Source organism: Hemiscyllium ocellatum, chromosome 8 (assembly GCF_020745735.1).
Source record: "Hemiscyllium ocellatum isolate sHemOce1 chromosome 8, sHemOce1.pat.X.cur, whole genome shotgun sequence".
NCBI classification, from domain to species: Eukaryota; Metazoa; Chordata; class Chondrichthyes; order Orectolobiformes; family Hemiscylliidae; genus Hemiscyllium; species Hemiscyllium ocellatum.
The window spans coordinates 75,440,809-75,457,529 of record NC_083408.1 but is presented as its reverse complement, the minus strand read 5'-3'; the positions used below and the strand labels follow the sequence as shown (position 1 = coordinate 75,457,529).

General features: G+C 38.3%; 1 protein-coding gene across 4 annotated transcripts in view; it reads left to right on the top strand.

Annotated features, from left to right (window-relative positions):
- The window catches only part of kif26ab (kinesin family member 26Ab), a 243,944-nt gene that overhangs the window by 3,914 nt on the left and 223,309 nt on the right, over positions 1 to 16,721 (top strand). For all 4 annotated transcript variants that reach the window (XM_060829218.1, XM_060829219.1, XM_060829222.1 and 1 more), the window contains exon 2: positions 206 to 454. In XM_060829218.1, coding sequence (XP_060685201.1) covers positions 206 to 454 — 249 coding nt within the window. The remainder of the gene's footprint in view (positions 1 to 205; positions 455 to 16,721) is intronic.

Genomic DNA, 16,721 nt, shown 5'->3' with positions numbered 1-16,721 from the left:
TAAACTGAACTTTTTGTCAGAAGGTTTGAAACGATGTTTAGTAAGCGACTCCTGCATGTGTATGTCAGTAGTTTGATGAAGTTTTTAACAGTGAGACTTTTCTCGGTTCTCATATTATTGAGTAACGTGGCCAACACACCTCAATCCATCTCTCTCTCTCTCTCTCTCTGGTCCCCTCCCCTCTCCTTGCTGGTGTGTTTTACAGGTGCTGGATGGCAGCCCAGCCAAGGAGATCACCATCCCCCTGCAGGCCGGCCTCAGGAAGAGATTGCAGGCGCCCGAGGAAGATCACTGCGGGAGTCGGCCGGCTCCCGAGGGAGCAGGAGCGGTCTCCGGGACGGAGGCTGACACCTTCGAGAAGGAAGAGAAGGGGGCCTGGTGTCAAAATTGCCAGCTCAAGTTAACAGAGCTCAAAAGACAAGCCATGAAGCTCGTCATCCCTGGGTCCGGCAAGGTAGGAGTTAAAGAATCAGTCTCTGCCCTGGCATTAGTCCAAGTCTGAGTGCCCTTTACCGTGGCTACCGCCAACAGTTGGCATCCGGCTCAAGCTTCTCGCTTTGTTTGAGTTGGGACTAATTCATGGGTGCGTTAGCCTCCTTTCCAGCCCTTCCATGTTTTATTGCAGCAATCTCAGTTACCAATGAGCCCGCCTTCCCCACAGACAGGAGACCACGCGTGAGCCGCTGCTCATTTGCTGGGTTTCCCTCCAGCAGATCAATCATTGGTCGAGCCAAACTAGAGCCTTGAACAGTGGTAGTAGTGAGAGGAGGTGGAACGGTGCCAAGGCTTCCCGAGATCTCTCTGTCTGTCTCACTGTGAGAGCTGCACTAGTACCACATGTGGGCACTGTGCTCCAGAACTGATGGTGCTGCACAGCTATACCAAAGAGCGCTGAAGTATTTGGGACAGTTTTCCCACGGAAGTTGGAGATAGGTCGAGATCCCACTCGAACATATTTCTAACCAAAAAAAAACACTGTTGACAAGGCGGAGGCTGTTCTAAACGTGAAGAAATGAGAAAGAGGGAACAATAGGCACATTAGATGCAAGGATTCAAAATCTGTGGGGTGTGCGGAGTGTTCAGCTGACGAGAAGTCGGCCAGGCGACACAAAAACGCTTCACTCGGATGTAAATCTGATTGGATTGAAAGATACTAATTCCCTGCTATCGATTTGCACGAATTGTGTTTACTCATCTCTTGCCTATTTGACGCGCCGAATTGAAAACGTTGGAAGCTTAAAATGCAAGAAAAATAAATAAAGTGTCCACCAATAGCAGAATTTTCTTTTTATTCATGGCAGGAATTTGTTCTTCAATAGAGATTAAGTGTGGACAATGATGTCCTCCCTTCAATAATTGATATACATAACAGGAAATTAAACCCTACCGCATGTTACCTGCACTGAAATGACCTTGTGTAATTGCCCTGCTCACAATTTATGGCCTTCAGAAGTTTATTGTTTTCTATTTCAATGACACAGCATCTGGTTTTGATTTCGTGGCGCTGAAGGTCCTGTGCCTTTCTTACGTTTCATTTGTTGAAGCGAAATGTCTTGTCCACCGTTCTGCCTTTAGCCAACAATAAAGGTTGCCTTTTGCCATTGTCCAGTGTGCAGACTCTGCAGACTGCAGTATCTGTGCACAATGAGTAAATTCTTTTGAATTATAATAGCAGCTTTATCTGTCCATATCACGTAAAGGGAAGTCAGGTTCTGGGGGGGGGGGGGAAGCACATTCTGGGAAAGCAGTGGTTCACAAGCAGGTGTCCAGGTGAGGAGTTCTTTCTCTCAAGGTTCTCCTGTGTGGTCTCTTGTTTGCTGCTGGACTAAGGCAGAGATGAATGATACATTGAGCCTTTATTTCCAAAACAAATCGCAATATTGTTTTCATCTTGGCAATGAAAGAAAACTGCGGTCCAACCCAGGATATTTGACTCAAGCACGCTTTTTATTGTAACTTCTATTGATGACAAAAAGAAATTCTAGATATGGTCTGCTGCAGATTAGGGATATGACAAAACACAAATCTAACTTGATAAAGCACATTTCTGTAGATTTCTGCACAACTGATGTATGATTTTATTTACAGTTGAAAGGACAAATGTACAGCAATGAGATAATTGGCCCCTTACAAATAAATTCCTTTATCTCTTATATTTACATAGGGTTCCAGCTCATTTTGTTTTGATCTGAGGTATAATAATTCAAATTGTGTCTTTTTTTATTGTGATGTAGGCTTGAACTTTCCTTTCAAAGGATAATTTAATTAATGTAAACTCCAATAATCTAGTTATTCCTGCTAATAAAATAAAGTTTGAAAGGTACCTCTTTGTTGGCCACAATAATCATGGGATCTTTCAGCAATGGCTTTGAAACTACCTTATACTGAGTTCAGAATACTCTTTGCTGCTGGTGGGTGGATATGATGGGTGGGTAATCTGAAGAAAGTCTGCATTCTCTCCTATGACAAGTTACTGAAAATACCCTATTCTCCAATTCTCATTACCTGCGACACGATTTTCACTTTGTTGTCCATCATAAAATCGACAGTTTAGGCTTCCAGAGATGTTTTCATTGGGTAGCAATGCAAAGTTGTTTATTAAAAATGAGCTCATCTTAAATATGACACAGTGATAAATTTTAGAATGATTGTATTCAATTCTTTAAGCTATTATGGAAGATTTTTGAAATTAATACACTTTGTTTTTAAAGTTCACAGTTAATGATGCTCACATTTAGTTTATGAATATTGTATTTTGATCATTTCTAACTCCTACATAACATAAAATAATGGTATTCCATCAGTACTTTTGCCCATAACGTGTTACTGAACTATCATTTATAAAAGCATTACTGGTGAGTATGAAGGCCTATTCAGTTGATAAAGAAGGACAATGACAAACACAAATAAAATGGCATAGGATGATTAAGCTTGGAAAATATTTACAATCAAGTGTTTAACTTCCAGATCTCCAAGTAGCTGGAGATGGAATTAAGTTCTACTTTTGGTGTATTAACTGTGCATTACTTACTCTTAACTACTGATTTATTTCTCTACAAAGAGAGTTAATAATATCAATGTATGTCAATATTTATAGTGGATTAGTGAAGTTCTACTTTCAATAAGTAGATTGTCTTCCATCAATCAAATGTAGATAGCATGAGTTTGAAAGAATATAATTTGGTTGAAATATTTTACATCAGTCAGTAAAAACCTTGCACGTTAACATTTTAAATATTGAATGTCTTTTGTCACTTTCCTGTTTGTTAACGATAACAATTTGTATTCACATAGCATATTTAATATAATAAAACTACCACAGAGACATGTAAACCAAAAGGTGACAGCAACCCACATAAGGAGATATTAGACCAGATGACCAAAAGCTCTACCAGCTGGGTTTGACGAAATATTCTTAAAGGAGAAAAGTGGGTTAGTGAGACAGTGAGTTAAAGAAGGGACAACCAGAGCTTGGAGACTTTGTCAGCTCAGGACACAGTGTCTGGTGGTGGAGATACTCAAGAGCCAGAATTAGAGTGTAGACAGATCAGAGGGATGTGAGGCTGGAAAGTGATTGCTGAGATGGGGACAGGCAAGGCAAGGAAGGGATTTGAAAACACAGATGAGAATTTTAAAATTGAAAGCATTGTTAACCAGGAGCCAGTGTTGGTTACTGAGCACAAGAATGATCAGTGAGAATAACATTTTGTACAAGTTAGAACACGGACAGGAGAAATTTGGATGATCTCAGTTTTATGAAGGGTAGAATTTGAGAGTCTGGCCAGGAATGTATTAGAGTAGTCAACTTTGAAGTAAACAAAAGCATGAATGGGTTTCAGCAGCAGAGGAGCTGAGACAGTGCTGGAGATAGGTGGTAGGTGGAGAAATAGGTGATCTGAGTGACCATATGGTTGAAAACTCTTCCCCAGGTCAAATAAGGCATCAAGATTGCAAACAGTCTCAATCAGGCTCAGACTGTTGTCAGGGAGAGGGATGGAATCATTGGTGAGGGAAGGAGATTATAGCAGGAGTTGAAGACAAATGACTTCAATCTTTCCAATATTTAATCAGTGGAAATATTTGCTGATTGAGCATTGAATGTCTGATAAGCAGTCTGACAATTTAGAGACAGTGGGAGGTCAAAAACATCATGAGGTCGAGCTTGTAATGTACAAAGACATGCATTCAGCAGGTGTAAACAATACCAGCAGGAGTTACCTCTTTCCTGAAATGAAATCATTTTGTGTAAGACTGATAGAAAATTGAACAAATGTGCCCCGGTTGTGTGATACTGAATCAAGAGATATGCAACTGTGGAATAATTTATAAGCATCAGGTTGAGAAATTTGACTTGCAGCATTAAGAACTATTTATCTACGTTTGCTGATTGAAGTTTCCAAATCTACTTTTAATCAAGAAATGGTTAGTTATAACATTTTTGAGTATAACATTTATACAATAGTATTGAATACTATGACTGAGGATAAAAGTAACATACAAAGATCAACAATCATGTTACTCATGTGTCCATAACATGTGAAACCTGACACTTTCCATCCAGCTATTGGAGAGCTTGTTTTTCTGACTGCCAAATTTGGATTTTTAAAAAGTTACGTCTAATACTGTACAAATTTGAAATGAATCAAGTTTGAATTTTTTTTGCTGTCTTTTCGTTTGCAACTGAATAAGTCCTTATGTTGCAATTTATAGGTGGTAGAATTATATGGTGCAGTATTATCACTTCTGTATAATCTACAATACTTTACAACTTCTGTTTTAACTTGTTCCTTTGCAAGACAGAAGTATTTTACCTTCAGCTAATGTGTTTCAGTTAAACTGGGTATATTAGCACCCATTAAAATACATTCAAACTTCAGTATAAATTGCACTTGTAAACATGTTTTTTTTGTATAAATATCCAGAACAATGACGCATTTGTCTTAAGCACTCTAAGGGGACAACACTAATGTGATATGTAAATCCTAAGAAAAGTTAGATGGGAAACTGCCATTACAGTGTGCCACAGCTTTAGAGACAGGTGCACTTAAAGTCTTTATTAACCTTTCACCATTTGCCTTAGGCCACATGGGGACTTAACCAAATAATATATCCTTTAGAAGTTCACATAATGAGCAAAGAATTTTTTTCTCAATCATTAAAATGTAACTCAACCTTCCTATCTAGATAACACACCTCATTTAAAGCTGAGATTATACTGATCTCTTTTATCATTGAAATTGATGGTACAGTCCCCTGGATATTGTATTTAAGCACAAAATTATTAATTTTATTTTGCCTTAACTTTCCAAGACACAGTTGAGCTTTATTTGAATCATAGAACAAATCAAGAAAGCCCACGTTATTCTAGTCTCCAACTTAAAACTTGCATATAAAACAAAATGCAGTGAACAAAATAAATCTTCGATATTGTCAGGGAAGACCAGTTTGTTTTGCGCTTTATAGGCTGGTAAGAGCTCTCAAGTGTAAATGCACTGCTCAGTCATTAAATGTTTCCTGTATAATGCACGCTATACTGAATTGTGCCACTTCACGAAACTCATGAAGAAATCTTTTAAATAATGTGATGGAAGTATCTGAGTTGTTTTAGTAGACTCATATGATTGAATCTCAATTTCGTTTGGTAACGTAGCAATAATTATTGATTAGATATGGATTGTTCAAACAAAGAACACAATGAAGTAAGTTTCAATTTGTTCAAGATATTTAGAATCCATATCGTATATTGGCTGCTCAATAAAATAACTGAGAATTTGTAGCTTACAAAAAGGCTTTGATTAATTTTGTTTTATGAATGTTAATCATTACCTTTTAAAAATAATTAGCATTACAGTTTTTAATCCTAGAGAAAGATAATTTCTTAATGCTGAATGTAATTGTTTAAAAGTTCACAGATGACATTCATTATAATATGTAACTTAAAGCAAGAGTCTTTTTTAGCTGTGCAGAATGGAAGTCAACACTAAAGTGGACATTAGATGGTGTTTATCTCAAAAAGGAAAGCATTCAGACCCAAAAACAAAAATTGCTGGAGAAACTCAGCAGGCCTGGCAGTATTTATAGAGAGAAAACAGAGAGTTAATGTTCCTAGTCCAGTTACCCTTCCTGAAGTGTTAGCTCCACATTCTCTTCATAGCTGCCATCAGACCCACTAAGTTTCTCTAGCAATTTTGGTTTTGCTTCATATTTTCAGCATCTCCAATTTTATGTTTTATTTAAGCATTCAGATCCTGCTAGACTATGGTTGTGAGCTTGACACTCAATTTAGTGCAGTCAACAGGAGGGCACCCACTTGCTCCATGCAATAGAAAATCCAAAGTCTATCCAATAAAGATGGAGGGTTACCCGGTCTATTTTCAATCCCAGATCCCCACAGGGGACCAATTTTCAAAATAAAATTGGTTGTCTTTAGTATCCAGACTATTTTCAGGGTTGGCTTTCCCTGATGATGCTGACATTTGCCTATATTAAAACATGCCAAAAATGATGTCATATAGGCTCTTCATTTCTCTCAAAGTTTCTCGCTTTTCATTAAGCTACTTTAAAAATTTCTAACTAGACTTTGAAAGCCAATGAATGTGACTCCTCACATGCCTTTGACATGACTGTGTGTGAAAGCTTTTAGGTGTGAGGTTGTAGAAGAATGAGGGCAAAAGATTGTAAAGATTTTGGAGAACAAATGGGGTTTCACGAATGACTGTGTTCAATATATCTTCACCACCTTGCTTTCCCTAATCTTGGTCAGCTGCCATCAAAGTTTACTATAGAGGAAAGAAAAGTTTAATGACTTTTCTCTTTGTATTTCATGGGACCACTTCATGAAACTCATGAAGAAATCTTTTAAATAATGTGATGGAAGTATCTGAGTTGTTTTAGTAGACTCATATGATTGAATATCTAGCCATCAGTTGCTTTTATCACAGAGATGAAGGTGAAACACTTCGTGACAGATAGAGAGCTATTGATTCTGAGTTGTTCTGGCCTCCTGCCCTTCAGTTTATTGTGATTGGTACCTATTTCAAGTGATGGTTTCGGGAATGGTTAGAGAGAGTATGATGAAGATGGTGGAAATATGGTCCTTAAGGAAGGTATCCTTTACTGGAGGCTATATGTAAATGAGAAAGATAACAGATTCTTTTCAAAAGAGGCTTCAATCCTGAGAGAAGTAAAAGCAGAGAAACACTTTCTTTGTGCAGTTACCTGAATGAACATGTTCCATCTCTTGGTGTTTAATTTATTTCATTTGCTAATTTAAATTGATCACAATGACAGCAAGTTGCAGTTGAAAATCCTTTTTAGCTTGCTCCATCATCCATGATATGCATTTGCAGTTTCATTGGTATAATCTTGCTATTATGAGGAAAATGTCTTTCATTATTGAATGTTGCAGCTTAAATTTGCATTAATGCAAAACTACAAGCAATTGCTAAATTATGATGATCTAAAATAAAACTTCCAATGCACAGTGAATCTTTACACCATATAGAGGGTGCTTGAAATACAAAACTAATTTCATGCCTACATTCATCACTTATAAACTGCAGCAACCTATAACCTTTTGTATACTTCTTGGTTCCCCAATGACCTTTTCTAAAGATGCTTTTACATTCAAGTATAGGATTTCAAAACCCTGACCAGAAGTAAAATAGGTAAAGAGAATTTTGTTGGCTGAAATTGGTCATGAGATCAAGGCAACTAATTCACAGCAACCTGACAACAGTAGAACTGTGAAATCTGAGCTCAAATAGTAAAACAGATTCTTGTCGCAGTGATACGGTTTCCTAATGATTGTACATTGTAATTATACATTGGCCTCGCTGGAGTGAGAAATGTGCATTTTGTTGATGTTTAGAAAGTATTGCACGGCTGTGTCTAGTAAAACCACATAAGGTACTTTAAATCTATTCATGTGCATAGTATTGTTAAAAGTAAAGTAGAGATTTTTTATGCAGATAAGTTTACCGTCAGCATCCTTATAAAGAGGTACCTCGATATGCTGAATTCAGCAATTGTCATTAACATGTCAAAACTATAGAAGCATTTTCTATTAGACAATCAATTGTTATATGTAACTTTTATTTAGATCTTTATTATGTCAGACTTAGGGAATCCACAAGTCAATTTCTCAAATAATGAAATCAGCACACAGTCTTCAAAATAAAATATATACTTTTTAAGTGAGCAAATTAAGTAGAAGAAGTGGAAAACAGGATATTCAATGTTATATATCTCTTTCAAAAGTGTCTTGTTATTAAACTACGTTTTTGGCACTGTTTACTCAGATGATGTATAGATTCATTTACAAGTGTCTTTACACCATTTGTTTGTATTTTGTTTGTAATATACCTTTTCGCTAGCTTTGAACGTCACCAGTTTTATTAATGGTACTTAAATGAGCTTTAAATATAATTTGTGTTTCTGCAAGGAGTGACTAACTTTATCATTTATTTTCCCTCTGCCAGCTGTATGTTGCAACAATTTCGATTGCTATTGCCTCAGTTGAAACTGTAATTGGTTTAGTAATCGTAAATTAGAAAGGGAAAATTCCACTTGTACCTCCTCATTATCTTGCATTCTATGTTAGAGAATTCTCATGTATGGATCAACACACACAAATTCAGGCTCCTTTTCATCTCTTCATCCCTCTTTTCTTTCTCTGTCATCTCAAAAATCAAGTGCAAGGAGTTTATGAATTCTTCATCAACAAAATCCTGTGTAGCAAACCTGTGTAGCAGACCTCACAAAGTTTACTTCAGTAATCGTGGCTACCTGAGCACCCGCTCTTATCTCAATTTGTGTACAGCAAGATTACCAAAACAGCAATGAATAAATGACCAAATAATCTTAGGAGTGATATTAATTGAGAGATAATGCAACCCATTATTTTTCATTGGATAATGCCGTATAACATTTCCCAATTGCCTAAGGGAATATCTAAGGCTTTGGTTCAAAGTTTTGGCCAATAAAGGATATTTCTAACTGTACCACAATCCCTCAGGACTTCTTGGAATTGTGCAAGGCTACATTATGTGCTCAAGTCTTAGGAGGGGTGAGAGGATTGTGACTGTGCTCAGGCTGACACCATCCACTTAATAGCTACGGTTACTTTCCATGAACATTCAGGAGCATAGCTTACATTTGTCCAAATTTCCGAAAGAAAAGAAAGCTTTCAAACCACTGGCAATAATCTTTTGAATAGACCTGTGCCAGATAAGTGAAGGGGAACAAAACTACAGTGCAGTTTATTGTTCCAGTCCCCAGCTAAAAAGCAAATGTCTATAAAAACATAACATTGGAGCAGGATGTGAGACAATGCCCCCCCAAACAGAGATGGTTGTCATTGTTGTACAAGTTTCTATTGTGAATTGAAATCTATGTAAAACAGTTATAGCATTACATTTCTACATTAACAACCCATGTTTGGACTTGGTTCTGTATATTAACTGTGGACAGGCCGTTAAAAAAATGACTATAGCATATATGAATTAATGGAAAAACTGCACTTTCACTTCTTAAAAAGTGAAGAACATAGCATAATTCAGCTTGCAGATGACACTGTAAAATATGACTTAAAAGAGAAAAATGTTATAAACATACAGTAATTTAGCCAAAGTTTGAAATAGAAGGATGAGTATACTCAAATCTTTATATCAGAAGTCATGATAGCATTCATGAATTATTAACTAATTCATTATGTATGAAGTTAATCTTGCAAACTATTATATAAATGCAAGACAAAAGCAGTGTTAGATCTAGAAATTACTAAAAAAAGTTATGTTCTCAACATATTCCAGAGTCCAATCCTGCCTAGTACCTTACATAATCAGTTGGATTCCACACTACAGTATTTTCTGCAGCTTTCCACCAAGTTCACAACTAGATGTGAACAGCTGGCATGTAAGTGAAGCTTGAGATGTGAAATCATCCAGCCTCCAGGTTACTTTCCAGTTCCACCACTAAAACCTTTTCAGAGGGAAAATCAAGACCTGTCCTTCCTGGGGATGATCATCCTCTGTTACGTATTGTGCAAGAAGCTTGCCCAATCAGCTCTGAGTAAAATTATATTTGGCACTGTAGAATTGTTCCTGCTTGAATCACCCAGTTTGAGTTGCCACACTTCAGACAGGGTTCAGGTATTTAAAAAGCCTTGGGCCGGGAGATAGGGAACAAAAATGCTAGAGCATTTTCATTTCTTTTAAATCTTTTGTCTTGTGCCTTGCCTTTCTAAACAACATTCAAACATTAAATTAATATGCATTGACATTTGAGAATAGATCATGGTAAAAAAATAAATGATAAAGTTATGCAGTCAGAGATTTATATCATGGAAACAGGGCCTTTGACCCAACTTTTACATGCTGGCAAGTTTTCACAATTAATCCAGTCCCATTTGCCTGCTTTTGGAACATATCCCTCCATACCTATCCCATCCATGTACTTGTCCAAATGTTTCTTAAATGGAACATTTAAGGATAAGTTTAGCGATTAAGGCTTCTGAGTTTAACTTGCAGTTACAGGAGTTGGGAGGTCATATTACGGCTGTACAGGACATTGGTTAGGCCACTTTTGAAATATTGTGTGCAATTCTGGTCTCCTTCCTATTGGAAGGATATTCTGAAAATTGAAAGAGTTCAGAAAAGATTTACAAGGATATTGCCAATGTTGGAGGATTTGAGTTAGAGGGGGAGGCTGAGTAGGCTGGGGCTTTTTTCCCTGGAGCATCAGAGGCTGAGGGGTGACCTTACAGAGGTTTATAAAATCATGATGGGCATGGATAGGGTAAATAGACAAGGTCTTTTCCCTGGGGTGGGGAAGTCCAGAACTAGAGGGCTTGCATTAAGGGGAGAGAGGAAAGATATAAAAGAGACCTAAGGTGCAGCTTTTTCACACACAGGGTGGTGCATGCTTGTAATGAGCTACCAGAGGAAGTGGTGGAGGTTGGTTTAGTTACAGCATTTAAAAGACATCTGGATGGGGTATATGAATAGGAAGGGTTTAGAGGGATGTGGGCCAAGTGCTGGCAAATGGGACTAGATTAGTTTAGGATATCTGGTTGGACCAAAGGGTCTGTTTCTGTGCTGTACATCTCTGTGATTCTATGACTGTATAGCTGTGAAGTGATACATATACCGGTAAAAAATGAGAAAATGCAATATAAAACAGAAGTTACAATTCTAAAGGGAGTGCAGGAGTAGATGAAACTGGGGTCGATGTGTGCAAATCATTTAAAGTAGGAGGGCAATTTGAGAAAGATATTAATAAGGTGTGTTAAGATTCTTTGTTTTATAATTAGAGACATAGAATACAAAAGCAAGAATGGTATGGTAAACCTTCACAGCACACTTGTTCACCCTCAGCTGGAAACCTGTGTACAAATTTGGGTTGAAAATGTGTTGCTGGTCAAAGCACAGCAGGCCAGGCAGCATCTCAGGAATAGGGAATTCGACGTTTTGAGCATAAGCCCTTCATCAGGAATGAGAGAGAGTAGCCAAGCAGGCACCATGTTCTATGAAGGATTGAAGGCATTAGAGTTGTGCTGACAATATAGGCAAGCATGATTCCAAGGATGTGGAATCTCAGTTATATGGACAGATTGGAGAAGCTGGATCTGTTCCATAGGATTAAGAGTGGGAGTAGACAATTCAGTCCTTCAAGTCCGCTCCACCATTTAACATGATCATGGCCGATCTTATCCTGGTCTCAATTCCATTTTGCTGCCTGCTCCCCATAATCCTTTATCCTGCTTTTTCTCTTTTGAATATCTGCTTCTTTCTTGATTCTGCCTCTCTGACACTCTGGTGCAGTGAGTTCCACAGATTCACAACCCTCTGATGGATGTAATTTCTCCTCATCACTGTTTAGAACCTATCTCCTCTCACGCTATATCTATAACCTTTTGTTCGGGGCTGTCCCACAAGGGGGAATATCTGTGCAATATCCACCTTATCAATCCCCTTTAGCATTTCATATCCCTCAATCAGATCCCCCCTCATTCTTCAGCAAATACAAACCCAAGCTATTTGATTCCTCCTTGTACGATAGCCCTTTCATTCCTGGAATCAACCTGGTAAGCCTCAACTGAACTGCTTCCAGGGCCATTACATTGTTCCTCAAGTAAAGAGACAAAAAACTGGATACAATATTCCAGGTGTGGTCACACTAATGCCTTAAATAATTGTAACAACACTTCTTTTTTTTATGATCCAATTCCTTGGCAATAAATGCCGGTATGCCATTTACCTTTCTTACGTATATCTACCCGCTTTTTGTGATTCATACACAAAGTTGTCCTGATCTTTTTGTGTTGATGCATTTTGAATCTGCTTTTGTTTTAAATCATAAGTTGCCCTTTTATTTTTCTGACCAAAATGCACTTATTAACATTAAACTCCATCTGCCAGGTCATGGCCCATTCTCAGACCCTACCAATGTCCATCTGTGAACTCTTTATCTTCTCATCAATGCCTGCTTTCCTACCTGTTTTACTATCGTGCCTGAATATTGTTTTTGTTATACTTTATTCCTGTTTGCAAGCCATTAAAAAAATTGTAAGAAGTTGAGGACTGAGAACTGAACCCTGCAGCACCCCACTTGTTCCAGTCTGCCATCCAGAGAAGGACCCATTTATCCCAATCCTCTGCTTTCTGTCAGTCAGCCAATCCTCTGTCCAATCCAATACTCTGTCCTTAACACCCTGAGATTGAACCTTCTAGGTCAGTCTTTTAGGCAGCACATTGTTAAATGCCTTCTGATAGTTGAGATAAAACACATCCACTGGATCCTCATTATCCACCTTGCTGGTTATATCCTGAAAAAACTCCAGCAGGTTTGTCAAACATGTCTTGCCTTCATGAAACCATGTTGACACTGGAGAATTGTGCTTTGTTTCTCCAAGTGTTTAGTTATCTCTGTTTTAACAATTAACATCAATAATGTTCCTATTGCAGAGGTCAAGCTAACCGGTCTATTGTTTCCTACTTTTTGCCTATCTCCTTTCTTGAATAAAAGTGTCACATTAGTATGTTTCCAGTCCACTAGTACTTTTCCATAATCCAGGGAATATTGGAAAATCATAACCATTCCATCCACTGTCCCTGCTGCCATGTCCTTTAATGCCCTAGGATACAGGCCATCAGGCCTCAGGGATTTAACTGCCTGTTATCCCATCAGTTTACTTAATACCTTCTTCCCAGTTACAGTAATTTCACCAAGTTCCTATGTGGTATCTGCAGTTTTTGAGAAGAAATTATTATCTTCCACTGTGAAAATAGAGACAAAATGTAGGTTTAGTGCCTCTGCTATTTTTCAGTTTCCCATTATTACCTCCCCATTTTTTCCTCTAAAGTGTAGACATTTACTTTCACTATTCTCTTCCTTGAAGCTTTTCGTATTAGTGCTTATGTTTTTTGCTAGTTTCCTTTCATAGTTCATCTTAACTCTTTTGATTTTGTTTTTAGTAATGCTTTGCTGACATTTAAAGTTCTACCAATCCTCCAGAGTGTCATTAATTTTTGCAGTAGTCGGTTCTGCTATAATGCGTGTTTCTTCAATGTGAATTGGTTTTAATGCAATTGCAGAATTTAGATCATTATTTGCAGAATGCCAACCTGCCTTATCTGCATTGCCTGTAATGTGAATCTGACTCAATTAGTTTAAATGGTGCAGCTATTGCACGATTGCATTATATCAGAACCAACTGTATGGTATGTCAGTTTTTGCGTTTAAATTGTCCTGGACATCCTAGTTAAGCCATGGATGATTTTCAGCTTTTTACAATTCCTCTTCCTCTTAGAAGTATATCTTAATTGAGAGGTATTTAGCTTCCCCTTGCAGAAGAGAAGATTGAGAGGAGATTTGATAGACGTGTTCAAATCATGAGGTGTCTGGGCAGAATAGTTAGGGAGAAGCAGTTTCCAATCATGAAAGGGTTGAAAACGAGAGAACACTGTTTTGTGGTGAATGGCAAAAGAATCAAAGATACTTAATGGTAGGGTCCTAGAGAGTGTTGCTGAACAAAGAGACCTTGGAGTGCAGGTTCATAGCTCCTTGAAAGTGGAGTCGCAGGTAGATAGGATAGTGAAGAAGGCGTTTGGGATGCTTTCCTTTATTGGTCAGAATATTGAGTACAGGAGTTGGAATGTTATGTTGTGGCTGTACGGGACATTGGTTAGGCCACTGTTGGAATATTGCGTGCAATTCTGATCTCCTTCCTATTGGAAAGATTTTGTGAAACTAGAAAGGGTTCGGAAAAGATTTATAAGGATGTTGCCAAGGTTGGAGGATTTGAGCTAGAGGGAGAGGCTGAACAAGCTGGTGCTGTTTTCCCTGGAGCATTGGAGGCTGAGGAGTGATCTTATAGAGGTTTACAAAATTATGAGGGTCATGGATAGGATAAATAGACAAAAGTCTTTTCCGTGGGGTGGGGGAGTCCAGAACTAGAGAGCATAGGTTTAGGGTGAGAGGGGAAAGATATAAAAGAGACCTAAGGGGCAACTTTTTCACGCAGAGGGTGGTACGTGTATGGAATGAGCTGCCAGAGGAAGTGGTGGAGGCTGGTACAATTGCAACATTTAAGAGGCATTTGGATGGGTATATGAATAGGAAGGGTTTGGAGGGATATGGGCTGGGTGCTGGCAGGTGGGACTAGATTGAGTTGGGATATCTGGTTGGCATGGACGGGTTGGACCGAAGGGTCTGTTTCCATGCTGTATATCTCTATGACTCTATAACAAGACAGAAAACTTTCTTAGATAGCAACTGGTTAGAGTCTACAATGCACTATCTGAAAGTGTGGTGGTTGCAGCTTCTACAGTGGCTTTCACAAGGGAACTGGGTATTTACCTGAGTAGTAAACGCTTGGGCAAAGTTATGGCGGAAAGGTAGGGTAATGGACCTTGCTGAGATGTACTTGCAAAAAGCTGGTATGGATATGATGGGCTGAATGGCTTCCTTTTGTACTGTAACCATTCTATGACTCTATGTGCTTGTAGCATTTCTAGTACTAAAGCATAAAAAATGATTAATGTTTAGTCAAAAATATGTTTGCTTTGAGTAAACCTTTAATTTCCAGGTCCTTGGAGAGGACCTCCCAAAGACAAAGTCAGATATTTGGTCACTGTCCAAACAGCAGAGAGCAAAATATTAAGTGGGAAGTGAGGTAGACATTTGACCTTACATGTGGTGATCTCTGCAAACAGCTCGAGGAAATTACTCCTCAGTCTGGACTACATTGCAGGAACTAAACTGACATCGGCATTTTGAGTGATGGCTGGTTTGTCATGGAAACTGCTCTTGAAATGAGCATATGCCAATAAAAATGATGGGATACATGGTTTTCTCATTATGTGGTGATGTAGAGTAATTCCTGTGCAGCCTACTTGGGAAGCAAAGATCCATTTTAGGTTGAGCCTTTATGTCCTTAATAGTGGTTAGGTAAGAAATTGAACTCATTACTGTTCATTTCTGAGGTGCCTTGAGTGCCTTTGGATTTCCAAAATGGAGCCTGCAACATGCTATAGATTGATGACCGTTATCGCATGCACAGTAAATATTGACAACAGTATGCAAAATTGGTAGATAATGACATTAGTCATCATGCAGCATGTGATTTTGGTGTTTAATACTCCAGCTGAGGCTATCTCTTAAATATAGATAGCTGAAAATGTTCAGCAGCAAGAATGACCCTCTATAATAGCTAACTAACCACAATAAGAAACAAAATATAATTTAATTTAACTCTTACTTAATCAAGTCAAAATTATGAATTAATTTGAAAAAACAACTCAATCCTACCTCAGCTATTTTCAGATAATTGGCTGATGGATTCCTTCTGTATGTTTGTATGATTCCACTTTTGTTGCTTACAGTTTCAAGTTGACAAAGTTTACAAGGAGTGGATGAACTGCTGAAGAACTTTTCAATGCTGATTTCTGCACAAATCAGTTGCTTCCAGACATGGGTATAGTAGTAGGGAGTCCCATTCTCCAGTTCTGTAGAAGAGTCATATTGGATTCGAAACATGAACTTGCTTTGCCTTGTCACAAATGCTGTCAGACATGCTGACGATTTGCTGGAATTTCTGTCAATATTTTGAATTTCCAGTATCCTTAGTTTTTGCTTTGATTAAAGCATTCTGGGGTGACTGGTTGACAAGGGTGAACAAGGAATGTAGCAGAATAGCAGTGGTGAGAGGATGATTACTGTGTTCCTGCTAGAAGGGAGCAGGTTTGAGCTCCCCGCAATCTCTACTGCTCCGTCTAGGTGATGCCTTAGCCACCCCAATACTCCGCTGAAGAACATTATTGCTGGTTTGTTGAAACACCTATCAAGCCTCTTCTGATTTTGCAATGCTTAGCTGTCAACTAGTGCTGGTAGTCTGAGCAACCACTTCTATACTAGGAAATTAGATAGAAGTTCTTGTGTTAAAATATAATCTGCAACATTGACCATCAGGCACTGCATCAAAGTTGTGTGTGCAGGTGCCACCATTTTCACATTGGATACAATATGCTCCAAGTTCAACATAATCCTTTCTGCCAAGAGTCCTCCATGTTCCTTGTCATTGATTGCAATCTTCTTGCCAGGATGCCGAATGTACCCTTCATTTATGTGCAATGTCAGAATCTGTGCTGGTGATTGTAAGACTGAAATTGAATGACCAATTTGAGTTTCTTCACAGTCATGTTTCTAACACTTTTCCTCCA